Source organism: Scylla paramamosain, chromosome 17 (genome assembly GCF_035594125.1).
Source record: "Scylla paramamosain isolate STU-SP2022 chromosome 17, ASM3559412v1, whole genome shotgun sequence".
In the NCBI taxonomy this organism is placed as follows: domain Eukaryota; kingdom Metazoa; phylum Arthropoda; class Malacostraca; order Decapoda; family Portunidae; genus Scylla; species Scylla paramamosain.
In genome coordinates, this window is record NC_087167.1 from 2,327,676 (window position 1) to 2,350,897 (window position 23,222).

The following is a 23,222-nucleotide window of genomic DNA, read 5'->3' on the forward strand; positions in this document are numbered from 1 at the left end:
TTCCTCTTTTTTTTCTTGTTCTTGTTTTTGTTCTTCTTGTTCTTCTTCCTCCTCATCCTCATTTCGCCGTTTCCCAGGTGTCAAAGACTGGCGCTACGCACGAGTCTCCTCCACCTATTTCTCTCCATTACATCTGTTGATCCTACTCTCTGCTATTTTACCTCAAGTTTGCTCCCCAGACTCTTCTAATTCTTCTTCCCAGTTCTTCTTATTCTTAACGTATGACGAAAAAAATTACTAATAATACTACTCTCACATCTTACGTGCTATCAATATGTAAGATTAACCAGAAAAGTATGCTGTAGCAAGTTAGTTAGGTAGCAAAAAGTAGAGACACCACAGTATCAAATTATAGGATACTTCAAGCAAAATTAGTGAGTAAAAACTTAGCACCATTGTTTTACGCCTCCTGTCAGGACCACAAGGCAAAGAAGAATTCTGGACTTACTGATGTGGGAGATGGGGAGGGTTGTCATGTACTGCAGCAGCCTGTTGACGGTTGGGTCTCGAGCGCCGTACAGCTCATCTTGAGATATGCTGAGGTGAAAGTTGTCCCAAAGTGTTGCATTTTCTCTGAGAAAAAAGAAAAAAAAAACAGTATTAATTACGAATGAAGAAGTGCTATTAACTGTTTACTTTTCATTTATCTTTTTTTTTTTTTTATTGTGGGCTTTATTCCAGTTGTAAAGGGTTTAATGTAGTATACGTTGCATGTTCTCAATGGCGCTTGTTTGGTACAGCAGAATGCACGAAGCAAGAATCCGATTTGATCATTGGACAACAGACTTCAAGCGTGCAGCTTTCCTGTCCGGTTCTCTGTGATCTTCCCAGGCTTAACTCGGGGCAGCTCACCGGGATGATGTGTTGCTGGAGAGGGACTCGCAAAGAAAACGAGTGTAATCCAATTGTAAGGAAAATCCCGGAATAGCAACACGCTGTCCAACCGGTGTCTCTCTCCTGAATTCTATTTATCTGCTTTTATCCTCTGTTTTACGGGACACTGTATGTATTATTGCTTGAAACACTGGTTAACGAGGCAGCAAGCAACACTGAAGGTGGAGTTCCATGCACCATATGAATGTTTCTGTTCTGCATTTCCTCATCTGTCTGCTGCCAGAATGAAAAAGTAAAAAAAAAGTTACTCAGATGTTTTAAAGTAAAATAGTCATGTATATTTTTGTCGCAAAAGAACATGTTGAACAATGTTTTCTGAACGATATCGATCGTGAAAATTACATCCAGGTATAGAGAAATGCAAACCAACGATAATACATGACATGGAACCAATAAATCCTACAACAGATCAAGCTGAATAAGACGTTTTCACATAACTTTTGGTTGCAAATATAATTGATTTTCTCATATAATTATACAAATATAAAGAGTTAGGAGTTAGGGTTTCAAAAAATTTCAGTTCTGGTCGAAGACTTTTGGGCGGAAAGGAGGATTACACTCTTATTTTCCTCGATTGTCCAAGGTGATAGGTGATGTTAGTGCAATGATGCCTCTCAACTATGACACAAAGCTTTTAGAAAAAAAACTCGTGCAAAAAAAAAAAAAAAGTTAGTGCCAAATGTGATTGAAGCCCCTGGAAGCGGCAGTATGCCAGCCAGGGAGCAGCAGCAGGGATGCTCGGTACGCACAACTCTGATCAAGCGGATCGTCTCTCAGAGCTCCCGGAGCACACCTTTGATCAGATTGCTCAAACAAAGCAGTTTGATTCGGATCAAAAGCGTCGTCAGAACTTGACTATTTTTTACCGCCCTGCTGCCCGCCTCTCAGCATTGTTCTGGCGGCGGCAAGGAGAGGGAAGTTTTACACCAGAAACTCTTCACACACAAACAGAGAGAGAGACGGGAAGGAAGAAGACAGAGACAGACACACAGACTCTTGACCGAGGACATGAATAAAGAGGAATCCCATTACATTCCTGCCTGGCCTGTCAGGCTTCAGCTCTTCACTTGTTCAACTGCATCGTCACCGTGATTCTTTCACATCCATTACTAGAACAGCAGTGCTCTGGAGACAGCTCGAGTCAGAAAGCGATATCTCCTTCGATACTTTGACAATAGCAACATGTCAAAGACTCCAGAAGATTTATTCGTACTAATTCGACGGACACATCTGTCTTGCCCGGCACGTGCATCACAGAGGGCAAGCGACCAATTCTCAAAGGATACAAGTTTTTCTTTCTTTTTTCTTTCTTTTTTCACTCTGAAGGTAAAAATATCGCAACATCTGGAGAGACTTGGAACAGTGAATTTCTCTTTCTCTCCCTAAAGACTCAGGAATCCCTGGCGGCCACCGGAGCCTTCGTCCCGATTAATAAAAAACAATATATCGGGTGAAACTCTCACGAGACTCGTGTTTGTGAAACAACTTTTTCCTCCTACACACACACACACACACACACACACACACACACACACACACACACACACACACACACACACACACACACTCTCTCTCTCTCTCTCTCTCTCTCTCTCTCTCTCTCTCTCTCTGACCGACAAGAGATTGAAAGATTGAAGGAATATACAGATGGGTCAGGAGTTGCGGGAGAGCCAAACTTGCGTCGATCAGGTGGCTACGCAACTCCTCTGAAAATCATGTACTTTTGCCATGGACAAGTTTGTTTTCGCCTTATTCCCCTCCGATGGCGCACCTACCACCCTTTCCTTAGTGCCATTATTGTGCTGCGTATATATCATTGCATTCCATTTCTTTTGGCTTTTTTTGCTTCTGTTTTCTGGCTGCAGTTATTGTCAGAGTGCAGGTATTACTGGTGTTTGTCCTGGCAAGACCACGCCGCTCTCAGCTGCACCTCGTGTTTGTGTCGTCAGATGTTATCAGTTTCCGTAAATGGCTGTTAAGATCTGGTGTTCCGTTGATGTTACTCCAGTTGTTTTGTTCTTAGCGCTCTCTCTCTCTCTCTCTCTCTCTCTCTCTCTCTCTCTCTCTCTCTCTCTCTCTCTCTCTCTCTCTCTCTCTCTCTCTCTCTCTCTCTCTCTCTCTCTCTCTCTCTCGACAGAAGAAAAGTCTCCATAATTACAGGCTGATTACCTTAATGCCAGTGGTTGGCAAAATTCTCCAAGACGAAATTAGAGACAAGATCGTTAATCATTCCGGATACTGCTGCTTAATAACAAACTTATAGCTTAAAAGTATACGAAGCCCCTCCCGCTTGTCAGATTCATTAAGAGTTTACAAGGACCGTATTTTTAGTCTCTCAATGACGTTGATGGAATAGTAGTATAGACACATACTTGTGAGAAAATGTTTTCAAATTTGCATAAGTCAGATTTATTACATTGAATTTATTGAGTCTTGACGAAGGAACAATAAGATCAAATTTTGGCAACTAGGTTTACGAGACAGTGCTGCCTCTCCCGCCGATAAAGCCAGGATCGAGCTTGCAACCTTTAGGACGCGAGACGAGTAGCGTGTCACACAGCCACATAATTGTTACATAAATCAACCATTTCACTGCTATGAACACCATTTCTTGACATTCAGAGCACTAGAAAATATTTATAAGGACACACGCACGAAGAGAGAGAGAGAGAGAGAGAGAGAGAGAGAGAGAGAGAGAGAGAGAGAGAGAGAGAGAGAGAGAGAGAGAGAGAGAGAGAGAGAGAGAGAGGTAAGATTTATTTTTCTATGTTACATGGTACTTAGAGATTGCAGTAAAGAAAAATGTTTAAAAGTTATAGGTGATTAAGGGAAATATTTTCTATTAGTGAAAGGGTTACAATTTAGACATTAAGTAACATCAAGAAACTAGTCAAAGGAACAGGTAGAGAACGGACGCTGTTTACTGGAGGCATGTCACATAGTGCTGTTCTTCCATTGCTCTCGTTCCCAGCCTGGATTAGCGGTGTCAGGGCTCCGATTAATTTCATTGCTAAATTTGTCGACACGAGGAATACTTAGGCGCGATTATCTCAGAAAGTCAATGGGAAAAAACCTGTTTCTATGAAATTCTCTCTCTCTCTCTCTCTCTCTCTCTCTCTCTCTCTCTCTCTCTCTCTCTCTCTCTCTCTCTCTCTCTCTCTCTCTCTCTCTCTCTCTCTCTCTCTCTCTCTCTCTGTGTGTGTGTGTGTGTGTCTCTCTGTGTGTGTGTGTGTGTGTGCATTTCTGAATATATATCTGATTGTATTTATGTGATTGTAATATAGAAAAACTGAGTCAGGCTTGTACTCCCTCGTCTGTGTACGCAGTTTCATCCAATATTCATTTAGTTTTATTCAATTAATGTTAAAGTCATGGCTGTTCCTTGCGCCACACCCACCTGAAGTCCATTCCAGCCTGGAGGACTAAATAATTCCCAGCCATAGAGCATCGAGTCGTCTATCTTTGTGAATAATTGTGTGCTCTTGATCTTTCACCGTCCCTTTCGTCATCTATTATCGATTTTCAATTCCTCGTATCACTTAAAACTTTATTGTTATGCATGTCGCTCTTCTCCTTTCATCTAATTTTGAATTCTGTGTTTTACATAATGCCTTCCTACATGCCGACTCGGGCGTCTGGTAGTGAACAAAATTAAACCTTTGGCTGGTAATGAGAGTATACCTCGAGTTTTTATATTCGAGTAACCCTAGTTGGTTTTATTGAGAAGTAAAATCATAGATACTAAATAGTTTAAAGTGCACGATTGCGTCGTTTGTCGTCAGTGGTGTCTTTATACTCGAAGCTACCCTAAAGAGAAGCCATAACAGTCAAAGGGTTAAAGCCTCTTGTTTGTAAACTCATAGCGAGGCAGTAGTCGGGCGGGCAATATGCAGAACAGGTGGGCGGTGCTCAAGCGTTAAGTCCCAGCAAGGGCTGGATGATTTTTCCTTTGTTCTCGAGTTCCCCTGAGCTTACCCCTAAAAGATCGTAGATATCTATTATAATCGCGACTTTAACCAAGTGGACCACATCGAGGTATTGATTGTACTGGTTTTTCTCTGTCCAGGGGCGTAGTTGTAGTTCATAACTTATATTCAGTCTTACCTTTATAAAAATAGATGAACTGCTTTACCGTAGCGTTGAAGCCTCATGATCCTAACGTTTTGACGCAATTATGTCATTAATCACTTGCTTTTGCAGTACTGTTCTCTGCTTTCAAGTAAAAAGGACAAGATTTTGTGAGGACTTGATAAATGATTGCTTAAAAGTAGCAAGCACCATGACCTTTATAAAGCGTAAAATGCTTTCGTCCTTCGCCTCACTAACAACAGCTTGGGGAGGATGAGAGTGGCGAAAGGTAGTGAGGTGGTGTACAGTTCTGTGATAAGGGTATTTGTTTTTCCTTGGAGAATGAAAAAAACGAAATAGAATGAAATGGTTAATGAACGTGTGATGCTGTGTCTGATTTGAAAATATTTAGTCTGGAAGTGTATGATATAATTGTTAAGTTAATTAAAATATGCATAAGAAACTATTGAGGCATTGTGCAGCATTCATCAGTTTTCAGATCAATATTATATTCTGACACCAGCTGGGATCTGAGTCAATGAATCTTACAGGTAATAAAAGATGGAGTCTGATTTTTAGTATTCCTTTTCAGAAGTCATTTTAAAGATACGTCCAACACGTGTAGGCTATAAGATTTTATGAAAAGATCTTCCTTATAACACACACACACACACACACACACACACACACACACACACACACACACACACACACACACACACACACACACACACACACACACACACACACACACCAGTCAAAGAAGTCTTCACAGACAATGCCATGAAGCTTGTCGCATGTTCATGTTTGAATACATACTTGCATGAGAGAGAGAGAGAGAGAGAGAGAGAGAGAGAGAGAGAGAGAGAGAGAGAGAGAGAGAGAGAGAGAGAGAGAGAGAGAGAGAGAGACTCGCGTGCACATGATTGCATGTCCGTGTTTCATCTTGGTCAGTCGAGTTATTCTGTATCCATTGAGTGTGCAGAGGAGGAGGATGCCACCAGTTATCGTTGAGCCCCATTCCTGTCTGGCCGCAGCACTTTCATCCCCATCACCCGCACTCCATCGCGGCGCCTCTAAGGGTGCGCATAGATCTGCCTGCCGAGGGTCGTCCGAATCCGCGGTTCATAAAATCAGAATTAACTGATACTGAATCGGATATTCATTCGTTAGCTTGATCATTTATTTATTTCAACGGATTTCAATAAAGCTCTCCCTACATACCATTGTTGCAAAACGGGATGTATCTGTATTTGCTGGGGGATCATATAACATTATTTGATTCCAATACCTGAAAATTTCTTGTACAATCAGGCACTCGTGTGAGCTTGTATGAAAGGTTTCACGGCACCGCACGCCAGACGCAGACCTTCATGCTCGGTCAGGGGTCATAACGTTGTAAATTTGATCAGATAACCATCCAATTTGTTTTAGGTGAAGGAGAACGGCAGTTGTGAGGCAGAGATGAAGGTGGGACGCAGAGGCGGTGGAACAGTGCTAGGCCGAGTTTGCTCAGCGGAAAAGTGGCGAGGGTTGTAGCCAGGCAGATTGCGTTGAGGGAAGGTGGCAGGGGACGAGTGCCGCGGTGGGGAAGAAACGGAATGCGAGGAAGAGGTTGAAGGAAAGGATGCGTGGAAAGAATCAGACCTGGAAAAGGTTAGGAAAAAAGTGGAAGAGAAAGAGGTTAAAAATGTGCTGAAAACATTTGGAGTTAGGATAGAGAGCATCGTGAGGTAAACTGTATGAGAGAGTTAACGTTCCTTTGTGGACAGAAGGGAAAAGGTTGTATGAAGTAATCCCTCGAGAGGATGAAAAATAAAGGTGAGGCCGTGTTGGTGGCAGTGACGGTGGTGGTGGTGGTGGTTACATATCTCACACCCATAAAGTGAGAGACACAAAGCCGTGGCTGTCTTGTGTAAGCCCTGCATCCACCGCCACCAGATTTACCTCTACCTCACCCACCGCCACCACCTCCATCATTGCTATCGGCAGTCCCCAGCACTGAGAAAGAGCAACAACAACAACACCAAAACACACACACACACACACACACACACACACACACACACACACACACAGTTATCAAGACTTTTAGCTACAAGGTGTCGTCAGGTGTTGGCAACTGGAACAACATAAAAGCAATAGCAACAACGAGGTACTGATTGAAAATTGGTTGAAGGAAGAGGGAAAAAATCATCTTTCTAAACCTACAGGTGCAGTTTTGCAACATTTCTTCCCGGTGACACTCTACCTCCTTTAACGAACACTGACGACGACGAGTCACGTAGGCGGAAGCACGAGGCGGCACTGGCGATCGGCAGGAACTGGAAAAGTTTTGTGTGATTTGCGAAGAAAAAACCACCAAGGCAGACTCTGGGGACTACCAATGAAGGGTTCAAGCTGTACTTATCTTTTCTCCTCTACTTTATTTTTCGTGGTTGACATGAAAACATGCAGATTCTCAAGAGACATAGCTGCCTGTGTCAGCGATGTGAATGAAGGTTGAACCGCGTCGAGATACAGTCACATGTGTCACGCGTGTTCAAGAGTTTTACGAAAACATTTAACCCTCTGACTGCTAATGACAGCATGACACTTCTTGTTTGAGTAATGATACATATTTTTTACTGGGAATAAAACTAAAGGCACTCAAGGATTTGGAGTACTCGATCATTCAACTTGCTTTTAGTGATAGCATTCAAAACTGTAAACTTACTTCACACTATTCCATTCAATTTAAGAAATAATGTCAGTGAACATTGTTGATTACGTTACCGTCGTGAATGCAGATTTTTAGCCTCTAAATGTCTTAAGTGTTCTTGCCTATTCATTTGATTCTCCTAAACTTTTCCGGTGTAACTCACTTTCATCAAAAACATTTCCGATACCAAGTCATCTTACGCACTCCCCCATTAAAGCTGTGTCCAATATCACCAGTCCTTACCGCTGACACCCCTCCGTCCCTCGCCAAAACTACAAATTTTGGTACCTTAGAACCGGTTCTGAGATGAAAAACAAAGTCAATGTGGTAAGTGCAATGGAGCGTGTAACCTTATAGGAAAAACGATGTATCTACTCGTATATGTAAGTTAGTCAGTGGCAGGTGGAGGTGGCGGGGGCTCCGGCTGTGTGGTTTCAATGGTGTGGCCTGAGAGGGAGGGAAGAGGCTGCGTATGAAAGGTGGGGAAGAGGAGGTGAAATATTTAAGAGGAGTGGAAGAAAGACGTGAACGGAAATGTCGTTGAGAGAGAGAGAGAGAGAGAGAGAGAGAGAGAGAGAGAGAGAGAGAGAGAGAGAGAGAGAGAGAGAGAGAGAGAGAGAGAGATTATCGTGGCTATTACTAAAAGGAAGATACACGGCTGTATTATAGAGAAGAATATCACAACTATATATTATCCGTGATATTCTTGAGTCCAAAATAAATGCACTGCTCAGAAAAAAAAATATATATATGTTTAAAAAAAATATCACCGACATCGATCAGCGTAGTGAAGACATGTCAAGACTCCATCCCGGGACTTGTGTTATCGTGTCTGGGAGCCGTAAAGCACAGGCCGGGGAGGGATTCGTCGTACAACACTCCACCCTAAGTGCAAGGAATAACACCCGCATGCAGACTGAACCAAGGAGAGATTCACGTCGATATGACCTGCTAGGATTTATGTACTGCTTCCGAGAGGTTTTGTGCTACTTTGTCCCCTCGCGCCACGCTTGAAAAGGAAGACATCGCCACACGACAAGGAAAGATATAATCAGAGATCGTTCTTCCCAGTCCAGTATCCTCCTGCTCAGAAACATGAATGGTTCACACACTTGGTACACATCTCTGGTGGGCAAGACCTTCCATTGCTTAGTAACCGTGTGTTTCTTCACTGGTGATGATCAGATGAAGCAATAAGGGACGAAAAACAAGTAAACCTCGCGCTAATATGTGCCGAGGGTCCATGAGAGAAAGTGGTGGTGGTGGTGGCTGTGGTCATGCATATTTTGTTTTTCTTGAAAAAAGTATTGATCACCCGTCTCGCCAAGCTCGCCAGGGTGCGAAATTGTATTCCACGAAAGGCACCCAACGGCCACAGGAAGGAAACCACTCTCTGCCAACACCTTTGTCTTCAGAACATTGCAGTGTTGTGCCTCAGTGTAGGAATTACAGGGAATATACTTGGCTCTTTACACGTGTCACAACGGGCGACAGGCAGACAGTGTGCTGTGGTTGTTGTATTATTCTTACCTGAACCTTTCAAATGTTAAAGGTAAAACTTACATAGAGACAAAGGAAGCGTAACATATCCTCCCTCCCCACTTTTAATGTCTGTTTGTCTTTCTTTTTTTTCTTTCGGTCTGTATTTATGCTGTCTGTCTGTCTGTCTGTCGGTTTGTTAATCAATCTGTCTGCCACTCTCTCTCTCTCACTCTCTCTCCTCTCTCTCTCTCTCTCTCTCTCTCTCTCTCATCATCTCTCTCTCTCCTCTCTCTCTCTCTCTCTCTCTCTCTCTCTCTCTCTCTCTCTCTCTCTCTCTCTCTCTCACTACACAAACACACACCACACACACACACACACACACACACACACACACACACACACACACACACACACACACACACACACACACCACACACACACACACACACACACACACACACACACACACATTAAAAGCCACATTGGGTGTACACGTGTCTCCACTTCCAGCCTGCCGCCACTCGCCGCTTGACGCCCACATCCCAAAGTTTGCCAATAACAAACCAGAAACTCACGCTATACAAACATTTTACTTGGGAGGGAAGTGAAATGCGTATCCCGTCACTTGAGTGGTAATGTAACTTTAAAATGTAAATAATTCTAGTGAGTGTGAAGTATAAACATATATATTGACTTCAAAAATATTTCATCTGGGAGCCTTTTACTTGACCTTGGAAGTCTCGCATTAGAGCATAAAAAACTTAAAAGCATAAGAAAATAAGAAAATAATTGAAAGCTGAAAGGAACCATCAAACCTACACCGTGGCACTGTCTAAAACATACCTATTTCCACCTGTGTTCTGTGTAGGTCGCTAGTCTTCAGGTAATAGGTACATAGACCAGCTCAGAATTACGTACCATTTGAAAGTTCTCTGTCACGAGGTAGTTATTATCGCTGTCCAAGGGAATACATCAATATGCAATACGACCGTTAAGTAAAGGGGTGCATTTATTCTTCCGCAAGTGATGACCGCGGTGCCTCGCCAGACGGGCCGCGACGCTGTAGCCGGAATACAAAATACAGGAAGCCTTGCATGTCCCATGCCTGGAGTGCCATATTTTGGTAAAACTTTTGTACCGACTAACGTAAATCCTGAGTCTGAAGTGTCCCCTCCTCTCCATCATGCCGCTACACAACTCACCCCTCCGTCACCAAACGAAAAGTCCCTACCCCCTCCCACCATCCATATTTCTCTCTCTCTCTCTCTCTCTCTCTCTCTCCTCTCTCTCATCTCTCCGTCTCTCTCTCTCTCTCTCTCCCTCTCTCTCTCTCACTCTCTCTCTCTCTCGCTCTCTCTCTCTCTCTCTCTCTCTCTCTCTCTGACCTCTTCCCTCCCCATGCGTACCTGTATAGCTACGTAAACACTATCCGTACATTTTTTTACGTCGACAAAAATCACAAGACTCAGCTCATCATTGACGGTGCAAACACTGCCTGACGTGTCACCCTTTTTTGTACTCCACTCACTAAATATTTCCTCAAAACTTCTCCCTCTCACTCCAAAGTCTTTAAAACCATAGTGTCACTCCCCTTTGCTTCTTTTCCCTCACCACCTCCTGCACTACCTCTATTGCACCACTCCCGCCGCCACACCATCTCCTCACTACATCATAGAGGCCTTGGTGAGCCGAGGCCGGGTTTAGACTTCCCCTGAAAGCAGATAAAAGAGGAAAGACGTCCCATCACTTTCAGGGGGAGACAGGAAAGGGGAAGATCGGTCATGCCAGGGAGTGAATGGGACTGGTGTCGTCAGGCGAATAACCGCTACGTAATTATCGGGGATTGAATCAAGTGAAAAGTGTGTAATTGCTTTCCTTCTTATTTTCAAAACAGTCGATCATCGTGAACACTGAATGGATGTGTTAACTATGACTTTGATGGCATTGTAGATTATGAGACACGAGAACAGGATATTACAGACACTTAGTTCCTGTGTTTTTTTTTAGTATCAACTATGCAGGGATAACGTGATGTAGTGGGAGATTAGCATCAGCGAGGAAAGCCACGGACACTACCCAGATTTATACAGAATGGTGGTTAGGAGACGTAGATTCGCAATTTGCTTCTAGTCCCACGATTTAGATTTCCCTCTTTGATTTAAAGGCTCTTTCATCTTGGGAAGGGCATGTCCTGCGCGGCCACGATGGTCCAGAGAGCAGCAGGGCGCCACTAACACCGGCAAGGTAAGCGACGTCGTAAAGCTGACATAAAAAGACAAAAAAATTCGCGGGTGACTATGAGGCTTCAGGTAATGGAGGGAACATCGACTTTTGACCTCCTGTGTTAAGGAGTAAAGTTTTCAGTTTATCTTGACCCGTTGAAAATTCCCTTTATTCTTTTTTTTTTATTTTCTCGTGGTTTGAAGCCTCAGTCGCGGTACAAAAATAATGAAAAAAAAAAAATCCCTTGGTCATCAGTACGGTATTCAGGCAGTAAGTTAGCTGGATTGTCTATATACCTTGTGCGTCAGGCTTCAGGTAGTGGATTGCAATGCGCCCCTCAGTCCGGTTTTCCTTCCCTCATCCGCAACACTCGCGTCACTGCATTCGAGTCGCCCCATCCAGCTCCACAGGCACAGTGCTCGCATACTGATTGCCTTTCCCCCTCAGCGTCTCCGCGTGGCTCCAACAACCTCATCAAATTCCATCAAGAAAAGTCCCTCCGTACCTGCCAACCGCCACCTGCAGCCGTCCCCTCCAACAAATGCTCAATGGCGGTAATAATTTTTCTCGGGATGTGCACAGTCGAGTGCCGCCCCTCACACCCCCTGTTTACATTCGAATCTGTCTTTTTTTTTTTCCGCACATGTTTCTCTTTCCCTTTTTGCATCATGTGTGTTTTCCCGACGTGCTCTTATCCTTCCCTGCCAGTCCCGGTAACGAGATTTATTCCTTCAAGTTTCTTTTTCTTTTTTTTTTTCCTCTTTTTTCTTCGTCGTGAACCTTGCAACCGCATTCTACATTACCTTGCATTTGAAGTTTTCGTAAGATATTTTGTAGGTCACGTCTGTGTATGTCTCTGTCTCTCATATCAAAACATTCTCCGGCTCGTCCAATTTTCTGTCCGCGTGTCTTTCTTTGGCTGTATTTTTCGGATCCTTGCGATGAATGTGGCTTTCCCCTTCTAGTCCGCAGTTTCCCCCTTCTCTTTTTATATTTTAGTATTCAAAGGTTATTTTCCTTTGTATCAGCAGTCTTTCTCCCCACCTACTGCCGCTGTTCCTGGTGAAATGTCTTCTGGCTCTCTTTACTTCCATCACTCCATTCTCTGCATTCTTCCTCGCCCCTCTTTTCTCCCGCACCACCATCACGATACCCTCCTGCATCGCCCCTTCTTGCTCGTTCCCCTCTCAATCTGCATCCATGTTGTACCGTCGCGGGGGATTTGGCCGGCCAGTGGCATTGTGTTAGCCGCAGCTGTTGGTGATTTGTCTGAACACAAGAAGATAGATTTCTGGTTGAGTCTTTCATTGGTATGTCCCTGTAAAGTGTTTCATGAATCCTAACGCCTTAGAGAAATATGATTGCGACGAACCACTTATTCATCATTGTTGGAAGGCATAAAAGCTTTGCAAGTCATTATACATTCGCCACAAAGATATCTTGCATTGTTTTGGTTCACGCATAAGACACAAGAATCTCTAGTCTTGCTCCGACTCAAGGAGAATTAATGGAAGGCGTCAAATGAAATTACTACATAAGAAATTCTATTTTCCATCAGCAGCACGGGAGCCAAGCCGCATGACACCCGACGGTTATCCCTCGCTCATCCCTCTCTGACCACGGTGAATTCAGTGGGTCTTCCTTCCGTAGTAAGAACAAATAGCCGTCGACCCTCTTTCGCTTCGCTTTCCTGCCGCGCCTCGATCTCCCTTCTCTACTGATGAACTGACTCTCCAAGGCTCATTGACTTCCAACATTTTGGCGACGCGGCGGCCTCTCCCATTCAATCTCCCGTGAGACATTCTTATTCGAGTTCTGTGGGTTTTGGTTCGTTATTCTCCTCTCTTGGTTTTGAGTCTATTCTCTCTTCTCTGTTTCTTAACTTCGTCCACTGCCAACTTTCACAGTGAATTCCTTCGTCTTTTTCCCTTTCTTCCTCCTCCTTTGTTTTCTTCTTTGTTAGTTATTCTCTTTCACTTCATTGTCGTGTGATTATAGTTCCAGGAATATTGTTATTGTTGTTGTTCTTGTTGCTGTTCGTTACGTAGCGTTCATTGTCTTACTCTCATTGTGTCCATCCTTTGCCTTTTCATCATTGTTTTCTCTTACTTTCGTCCACCACGGCCTCAGTTCCGTAATTCAGCTTCTGACGTGACTCTCATACACACTGTCACCCATTGCCGTTGTTTTCTTCTTTACTTTTCTTTTGTTTCTGTCTTTTTGCGGATACTCCTGGTTTTATTTTTAAACTCTCTGTTCCTCCCCCTCCTTGTCTTGCCTGTCTGTCCGTCTGCATTTTTCTTTCTCTCTCTTTCCTTCTTTTTTCTCACTTTCTTCCGTTCATGCTTTTTTTTTTTTACTTTCTTTCTCTTTGTTACTTTTTCTTCCTTCTTTCTGTTTGTGTACCTTTCATTTTGTCGTTTTCCTTTCTATTTTTCATCCTTTCCTCCGTTCTTTCTGTATCTGTCTGTCTGTCTGCCTGCTCTCTCTCTCTCTCTCTCTCTCTCTCTCTCTCTCTCTCTCTCTCTCTCTCTCTCTCTCTCTCTCTCTCTCTCTCTCTCTCTCTCTCTCTCTCTCTCTCTGTCACAATTCTTTTATTTTTGTATTTGCTTTAGTTTTGGTGCGCCACGGGATCCGGACACGGGCTGAGTAATATATCAGGAAGGCTTAGAAATAACTCGTAATTTTCCCTTCGGTGTCCACATGCAGCGCCGCCACTACTGCTATAAACCACAACCACCACCACCACCACCATTGCCACCACATCCCCCTCCGTTAATGCGCTTTGCCCGTCCTATTTCGCCGCGTCCCTCCCACGTTAACGGGAGTGACCGTGGAGTTGATGTTTGTTTCACCTCCGAGAAAAGGAGAGTTTCAACACTGGAAATGCCTTGTTGCGTGTCAGGAAGAGCGAGTGTGTGTGTGTGTGTGTGTGTGTGTGTGTGTGTGTGTGTGTGTGTGTGTGTGTGTGTGTGTGTGTGTGTGTGTGTGTATGTGCGTTGTGGGCGTGAGTTGTGATATACACGGCAAGGATTGACACGTAATACTAACACACACACACACACACACACACACACACACACACACACACACACAAAGGCTTCTCTTTCTCCGGGTCCTTCGCTCAGCAGGATTTAGTGGAGACTTCTTAACCTATCTTATGGCTCGAAATGCCGCGCTGAAATAGAGTAACTTTGTCTTGGGAGTCTCTGTTCGGGTCTACCCACCGCCCAAAGTCTTTAAGTTGGCCACTCATCCGCCACTCGCCTCTCCACTCAAAGTTCTCCGCGAATTCGTGTTCTTGTTGCAGTCTTCTTTCTTAGTTTTCAACAATGGAATAAGTTTTTATGTTTCTTATATAAGCACATTGTTTCTCTCTCTCTCTCTCTCTCTCTCTCTCTCTCTCTCTCTCTCTCTCTCTCTCTCTCTCTCGTGGAAACTCCTCTTGTCTTCCTCCATTCCGTCTCATGGCGTTCATTCTGTTTCCTTCCCAAGCTTATGTACGAGTTGGTTCATTGCTTTGCTTCCTCTAACACTCTCTCTCTCTCTCTCTCTCTCTCTCTCTCTCTCTCTCTCTCTCTCTCTCTCTCTCTCTCTCTCTCTCTCTCTCTCTCTCTCTCTCTCTCTCTCTCTCTCTCTCTCTCTCTCTCAATCGCACTGTTCCTCAATTCACGCACTTAGTTTAGTTTAGCTGCTGCTGCCGTGTTTATTGGAGCAATTTAATGTATAGACACACAGTTAGGTTGAGCGTGCGTTGGAATTCATTTGCATCTGCTTCTGCGCCGACCGACGTTATACTGTGTGGCGGATATCAGGATAAGATTAAGTAAGGAATGATGGTAATCGACGAATTTTTTATACAGAAGTCGTGGAAAGTGACACATGTGGTTATTGAGAGTATTCTGAGTTACAAAGTAGGTTATTTACCTTTCGTGAATCTCTCTCTCTCTCTCTCTCTCTCTCTCTCTCTCTCTCTCTCTCTCTCTCTCTCTCTCTCTCTCTCTCTCTCTCTCTCTCTCTCAAAATCGCGATGCTAATCTGGTTTTATTATTATTTCTTTCCCGCTAGATTAAAGTCACACTCAGCCTCCCTTAATATCCTTCCCGCCTCATCTTCTTTACCCTCTGTCACTGTGAAGCCTTCATTGCCACCCACTCCTTCACTCCCACACTCTCAGCCCATCACTTATCCCTACTCTTATTTCCAGACCTTGCCTCCCTCGTCCTCGCCTTTTACCTTCTTGCCTGTTCCTCTCCACGGTTGCTCTTTCTGCCTTTTAGTTTTATATTTTTTTCTCTCTCTCTCTGTCTCTCTTTCACTCTAGTCTGCATTCTTCCCTCCAATCTCCCTTCTTTCTTTCTCAAACATCGCCGCATTACGGTTATTTTTCCTGTTTTCCTTTTATCTCTCCAACCTCGTCGCTTCCCGCTCCCTCAAGCCTCACACTTTCATAGGTACTTTCCCCCTTTCTTCTTTCCCCGCCTCTTCATTCCTCTTATTGACTCAAGTTCCCCCCATCTCAACCCGCTGCCTGCGCCTCGCCATCCTGTCCTCCTCCTCCTCCTTTACTATTTTTCTAGCTTTTTCCACCTTTGCGTCGTTCTCGTCTTTCCCTTTCATTTTTTTATTCCTCTCTCTCTCTCTCTCTCTCTCTCTCTCTCTCTCTCTCTCTCTCTCTCTCTCTCTCTCTCTCTCTCTCTCTCTCTCTCTCTCTCCATTTTCAGCCTTTTCCCCTCCTCCACTCTCGCCTCAATGTCCCCCACCGATGAATGACTTGTACACATTGAGAAAAACTGAGACATTTTAGAAAGAAAAAAGAAACCGTTGAAAATTAATTAAAATCTGCATTTGAGAGATGGAAAAAAAAAAAAGAGAGAGAGAGGACTGGAGAGGAGACGGAGGGAAGGAATACTCAACAAAGCACGAGGCGAGAGCTGTAAAAAGAAATAAAAGGGGAAAATGAAACACAAGTGAATGAGGAAATATGTGACGTGTTCGTGGTAAGAGCGGCCGTCACAGTGGAGGAGAGTGAGGGAAACAACTATAGGGACACCAGGTAGACAATGAATAATGGGTGATATTGACGCTGCTGGCGGGTGTAATGGAGAGTGGAGGGGCGGGGGAAGGTACTGACGCCATCTGCCTCGCGGGATGACCACGTACATAGGTGACAGGGCGTTGGAGGGGAGGGTTGGAGAAGCGGGGGATAGTCACGGTCAATAGTTCATGTGACATCCCACCCACTGTTACTGTTATCCTAAATCCCTTGATCTAATGACAGTCTTATAAAATCTGATAATTGGCAGATTTTTTTGCACAGCTCAGAGAGGACTTGAGATTGTAAAGAAACGCTAAACACTAGTAGTTTTTCTAGTAGAAAAAAAAATGTCTGAAGAGTTGCAGGGGATTATGGGAAAAGAATGTGTAGCAGTGACCACCAGTATTACAGTTGGGCAAAATACTGAGCTGGGCAGACGAACGTTGGTGATGAGTGGAGGGAGGACTGTGTCTGCTTTGTGGGCATCACGGCGCGTTCTTCACAGCACTGACTGACTGAACTGCCTACCTGCGTTCAATAATGGCTGACACTGACTTAACACCTGTCCACTGACTTACACGCTAGTCGACACAAATGGTCACTAACAGTATTTACTAGCTGGCTGTAAAATATTTTGTGCTGGAGATTTTAACAAATGTACACTTTTGCTGGTCATCCACACACACACACACACACACACACACACACACACACACACACACACACACACACACACACACACACACACACACACACACACACACACACACACACACAGAGAGAGAGAGAGAGAGAGAGAGAGAGAGAGAGAGAGAGAGAGAGAGAGAGAGAGAGAGAGAGAGAGAGAGAGAGAGAGAGAGAGAGAGAGAGAGAGAGAGAGAGAGAGAGAGAGAGAAGTAAAGGATAGCATAATCTAATCCTGCTGAATTTCCTATATACCCTTAAGCAGATAGATGAGTTTTGTCCCGTGCACTCCCAGCATAGATCAAGATGGAAGATGCATTTACTAAGAGGAAAATCTCGGGGACGGATTTCAGTGTAGCCTTTATTTCTTGGCACGAACAGCTGTGACGAAACTGACCTTGGCCAAGAGCACCAAGGCTGTCTCACCCGCCACCTAACAGCCGGAGTTTGGGGTTCAGAGGCTGGCTTCGACTTTCCAATCAGCAGCCAATATGCTTTCCAGTCAGGCGAGGTCAGTCGTGGCTCTCGCTCGCTGTACCTGAGGGTTAGTGCCAGGTGTCGTGTCCCTGCGGCAGGTATCAGCTTACCTTTCCTTGCCGCCCATGCCTGTAGCCCACAGCTGTGTCCAATGACCTAACTGTGACATTGTCAATAATGCTGTTTAACTCCCCAGCCCGCGTCTCTCTCTCTCTCTCTCTCTCTCTCTCTCTCTCTCTCTCTCTCTCTCTCTCTCTCTCTCTCTCTCTCTCTCTCTCTCTCTCTCTCCTCTCTCTCTCTCTCTCTCTCTCTCTCTCTCTCTCTCTCTCTCTCTCTCTCTCTCTCTCTCTCATTTTGATTGACATTCAACCACCGCGGTTAATAATTCAAGGGAGCGAAGTTTTCTGGGCATAATAGATTCGCTGAAGTGGCGCATGAGTATTGTCCCGGAGCATGAAAGGACTGCGTGACTGTACCAGTACGTCTCCAGCACGGCCCGATGGACACAATCTCAGGGTCAGACTCAGCAGGCGATGCGGCGGTGCAATGAATGTGTGCGTCAACAAAGAGAAGAAAAGTGAAGGAAAAATACTGCTTATCGAGAAAAGAAACGGAGAGAAAAGAAATCCGAAAAGAACCGACTGAAGACGATAATTAGAATCAGAAGGAGAGGTGGGAGATGAAAGAGATGCAAGAGATGTGCCGCAAACGTGGATTAGAAACGAGAGAGAGAGAGAGAGAGAGAGAGAGAGAGAGAGAGAGAGAGAGAGAGAGAGAGAGAGAGAGAGAGAGAGAGAGAGAGATTGCATGTAAAGACGCTTGGAAAAAAAAAGAAAGAAAAATAAAAGGAAACATATAGAAAGAAGTAATTAAATGCCGGCAGTGACAGAGGGTGCATTCACAGGAAATAAAAAAGTGGACAGTGATAGGAAAGCTGATGAGGAGGGTGTTAAGGTATATAATAAAGAGGGAAGCAAAGTTTGTGCGATAAAGGGACACCGGAGGAGAACATGAGGGATGGAGATAAAGAGTGAGAGATATACAGAGGAGAGTAATAACACTGCGGCGGGAAAGAGTGATGATGATGAGCGGGGAAGGAGGCGGAGGAGCAACCAGATGTAGTTTGACTCTCTCTCTCCTCTCTCTTTCTCTCTCTTTCTCTCTCTCTCTCTCTCTCTCTCTCTCTCTCTCTCTCTCTCTCTCCCTAATACTCGTATGTGATTCCTCTCTGTTTTTTTTTTTTTCTCTTTTTTCCTGTTTAGATCAGATAGTGTAGCTTAACAAACAGCTCATAAGGCCCAAAAACGTCTGCTGTAGTTCATTCTTCCTTTGTGTTCCTTTGTGGGTGTCAGGAGGCTTATGTAGTTAATCAAGAAACTTCCCTAACCGTGAGAATTACAGAGCATTTTTTCTATAACAATTAATCAAGGAAATATATGTGATATCTCTAATCATCACTGGTGCTGTGCGTTACCTGCCCTGTCGCCTCCTGCCTTCATAATCATCAGATAGCACGATATTTGAACATTTGACTAACGAAAGGTAAAAAAAACACATTCTCTCCCCATTTGGACATTAGTGGATAGATTAATAGTAGTAGGTATTAGATATGTTATTTAGGTATTGGAATAAATATTACCAGTATAAATATTTTCTTGTATTTGAGTTTTAATTATATGTCTGCGATGTTCATTGAAATGTATGACTTATGAAAGACAAAAGAAATACATCCCCCTCCCATTTTGATATTAGTAGATAGATTAGTAGTAGTTGTTAGTAGAGAAACTTGGATATTGGAATGATTATAACTACCATCACAAATATCTTCTTGTTTTCGAGTTTTAATTTTCGGACTGCAATGTTCATTTAAGTACATTAATTAAAAACTAAAAAAATCTTTTCCTCCCTATTTGGACACTAGCAGATAGATGCCTGAAAAGCACCTGCTTATATAAAGGTTATCCCTAATTAATACTTGCATAAAACATATGTAACATGCCCTCAGTTGGCCATTAATAAATGTTTCGAATAATTAGTGGTAGTAAGTACTGGAGACACTTGGAAATGGGAATAATAACTGCCATTAAAAATATCTTCTTTTTGAGTTTGAATTCCAGGTCTCCGGCGTTCATATTTTTACTTTGCGGTGGAGAAAAATTAAAGGCCTGTAACACTTCTCTAATTCCATAATTATCACTGCCTGATTACTGACTACTACCGGTGTCTCTAAATTACATTACGTGCCTGTAATTATTTAGCACGCTGCCCCCGCGCTCATGAAAACAGGCATATTATAATGAGTCCCTTGCCTTTTGTCAGCCACGCTGCATGAACACTATGTATTTCTGTCGCATAAGAGAAAACTAAATATTGTAGGAAGATGAAAGCAAATGTATTACTTGCTTGTTGGTGTTGCTGATAAGTAACTTGATTTTTGTCTTAACTGTGTTGTGTGTGGCGCAGAGTATGTGGGTGGGTTTGAGAGACAGACAAACTGATTAACTAATAGAAAGACAGGTAGACAGACAGGTAGACAGGGAGACAGAGACTGAGAGACAGACAGGCAGGAACACAGACGTTGGTAGAGACAGACAGACAGACTGGCTAACTGAGACTGCAGCTAACTGGTGGAAGGATAACCAGAAAGAGAAAATGCCTCTCAATTTGATGTTGAATATCTGAGCGAGGCAATTGTTACCCTAAACTGTCACCTTCGCTCGCTCTTCATACTTATGACAGAAAATTGTAAATACTTATTTTGTCCAGAATTTCACGGGACAGTTTTCATTAAAAAGGATCAACTCGTCACATCTCAGTTGTTGCTCTATTTCTTAATTAACTGGATAAGTCTTAATCGCTGTATACTTTACCGTCATGAAAGAAAGGACTTACGTATAAGAAGATTAACTCGGTGGGATTATGTGATTTTGTGGTGGTGTGCGCCTCGAGTGATGTTGGCGGTGAGGAGAGATTATAAAGGTTTGCTGCCTTGGTGGGGACACTGCCTCAGATATGCCTTGTTTCGGTCACTTTATTGATCTTTCCTGCCCTGCTGACTTATATAGGAGTCAAGTGACGTGCAAAGGAAATTATAGTTATATCTTTCGTTCTCAATCCTTAACAGAAAGAGAAGGCATATCTGAATAAGTTAAGGTATTCTGATTATTAAGAAAATATTAGTTGATATACATATATAGAAGATAAAATGCGTATATCCTTGTGGATCAGTCGTGTGCAAGAAATCTTACCCATAACTCTATTTCTTTTGTTGCAGGGGTGAGCGGAGAGGTGTCAGATGTCAAGGGATTTGAGCAGCTTACGTAAGTTACTTTAATCTTTTCCTCATTTGAGCTTCAGCAACATCTGTTATGCTTTGTGTCTTGTAAGGCATTGAAGCATGTGGGTCATAAATTCCAAAATATTTGTTTAGGAGTTCGTTTTAAGGTGAAACGCTTCAGTCTCGACAACGCCGCAAATTGCCCTTGCTAATCAAGGAACACAACATAAAATCGAAGTTATCAAAGTTTGTTGTTCAGCAGCTTAACTTCGACGGCCATTCGTCAGAGGCAGCATGTGTTGTCCTGCGCTGCAAGAGCAAAAACTTCATTTATTTCTTCTCCGTCGTGTGATATGCTGGTCATTCTTACTTGAACCTGAATCTTACTCCACGTGTGTTTCGGAAAACTCATGAAATTCCTACTTGCTTGTTCGGTGTGTTACTTTAAAAAGCGATTAGCCTCGAAAGGTTTGTTGGTGATCGATAGCGCCACATATGCTGGATTAATTATTTCAATCTCATTTCAAGAGACTTTAAATCATGGATGATAATTCACGTGTAGCTACTGCGGCTGCGTGTACTGCGTGCGGAATCAAGGCAGATTAACGTTCAGGTATTATTTTTCATTGGTGTATCAGCAGTGGGATCGTGAAGTTATGCATCAAAATCGCCTTAGCACATTTTGAAGTAGTAGTGGTAGTAGTAGTAGTAGTAGTAATAGTAGTAGTTATTGTAAAGATGCTATGAACCATTATTATAGGTGAAGTAAAATGGTGGCCTTCCTGTCAGGATGTAGCTTAGTGTCCCTTTATCCACGTAGCCACTCCGTCTTATCTTCTCATAATGGCGTTAGACCCCCAAACTGAGCTTACTCTTATCTACATACCTACTCCTTACCTTTATGGGAACCCACTTGCCTTCTTGAGAATTTTTATACTTTAAGGTGAGTCTCTTCTGGCTATGAGTAGGATCTTATCTCTTAATAGACAATTGTGGGCTTTTCAGTGTACCCAAGGTAGTGAAGTTCGTGTTCTCGTAGTGTTTGTGTTCCGGGTGACTAAACACACTGGCTGGTTGGCTTACGCATCAGTACTTGTCACCTTGATATAAACTCATTTGCCTCTCCTCGTGTCCCTGGCTTAAGGCGACCACCGATGTGATAATCAGTGGCCTCGAACAAATGTCACGGGGTTACGGCGTCTGTCATATGACTCAACACTGACCATTAAAGCGTGAAACTCTACCTTGGTGGTACGTTGTGGTTGAATCAATAATCTTTCACTGCCGGCTGTTCGTGTGGGAGTAGTCAGTTATGAAACCCTGTCCCCCACCCTTCACTTAGGCCCATTGTAATAAAGGAGGGTAGAAAATTCGTGCCTCTTATTCGGAAACTTACGGATGATTGTTCCTTGGTTGTGTAAGTGGATCAGTTTACTAGATATTCTGATCCTTAAATCTGTGCTCTGATAACTCGTGTGTGTGTGTGTGTGTGTGTGTGTGTGTGTGTGTGTGTGTGTTTGTTTAGTTATATATACACTCAATTGTAATACACAGGGTTTCGCTTGTTGTCTAAGTCTACTTGTTTTTATAGAACTTCGTGTGTGTGTGTGTGTGTGTGTGTGTGTGTGTGTGTGTGTGTGTGTGTGTGTGTGTGTGTGATCATCCTACGAGGCGGGCAGAGGAGACTGGCAGTGTGCTGAGGAGTGCATTGCTGGCCGTCGTGTAATTACCATGCAAATGCTACCTCGCGCCGTCCTGAGAATTTATGTCTTAGAATGGGATCTCTTTATATTTTAGCGAATATTTTGGAAAGAAAGTTCTTTCCTACACGTATCCCCGATTTTTTCATGGTAATATATTGTAGTGGATATTATATAATAATGAAAATAATAATGAACGATAAACTATTATGGAGCAACCTTTTCAGTGTCTCCTTGTCCTTCTCTCTGCAATCAACGTTCCTGTGACAAATTGTATATTCAGCATCTTTAGGGAGTGCCATACATACACGAAGCTTTCAAACTGTTCTGCGAAAAAAATGTCACGAGTGTTTTGCTTGTAAGCATAATGAAGGATCTTTACAGTATGCATACCAAGCCCCCACAGGAGACAAAGATCCGTATTTTCAAACGTTTTAGCGTCTTTTAACTGGATCTGGATTTCAAGGATGCTTTCATGATTGTAATGAAGTTTTGACAACAATCCTGCATCCTCAGTTGAAAAAACAGTGATGAAAACACAACTAATGATCTCTGTAGTATTTAAAAAGTCATTATGAGAGTCTAAAGCCAAAGAGTGAAGTCAGTAAATGCATGTAGCAGATGCTACGTAATGATGGTACTGATGGTAACTATGGTAATAATAATAATAATAATAAT

The 23,222-nt window shown here is 43.3% G+C and overlaps 1 protein-coding gene across 2 annotated transcripts in view; it reads right to left on the reverse strand.

Annotated features, from left to right (window-relative positions):
* LOC135108311 (extracellular serine/threonine protein CG31145-like) overlaps window positions 1–23,222 on the reverse strand; it is a 193,367-nt gene that overhangs the window by 45,927 nt on the left and 124,218 nt on the right. For both annotated transcript variants that reach the window (XM_064019143.1, XM_064019141.1), the window contains exon 3: window positions 449–573. In XM_064019143.1, coding sequence (XP_063875213.1) covers window positions 449–573 — 125 coding nt within the window. The remainder of the gene's footprint in view (window positions 1–448; window positions 574–23,222) is intronic.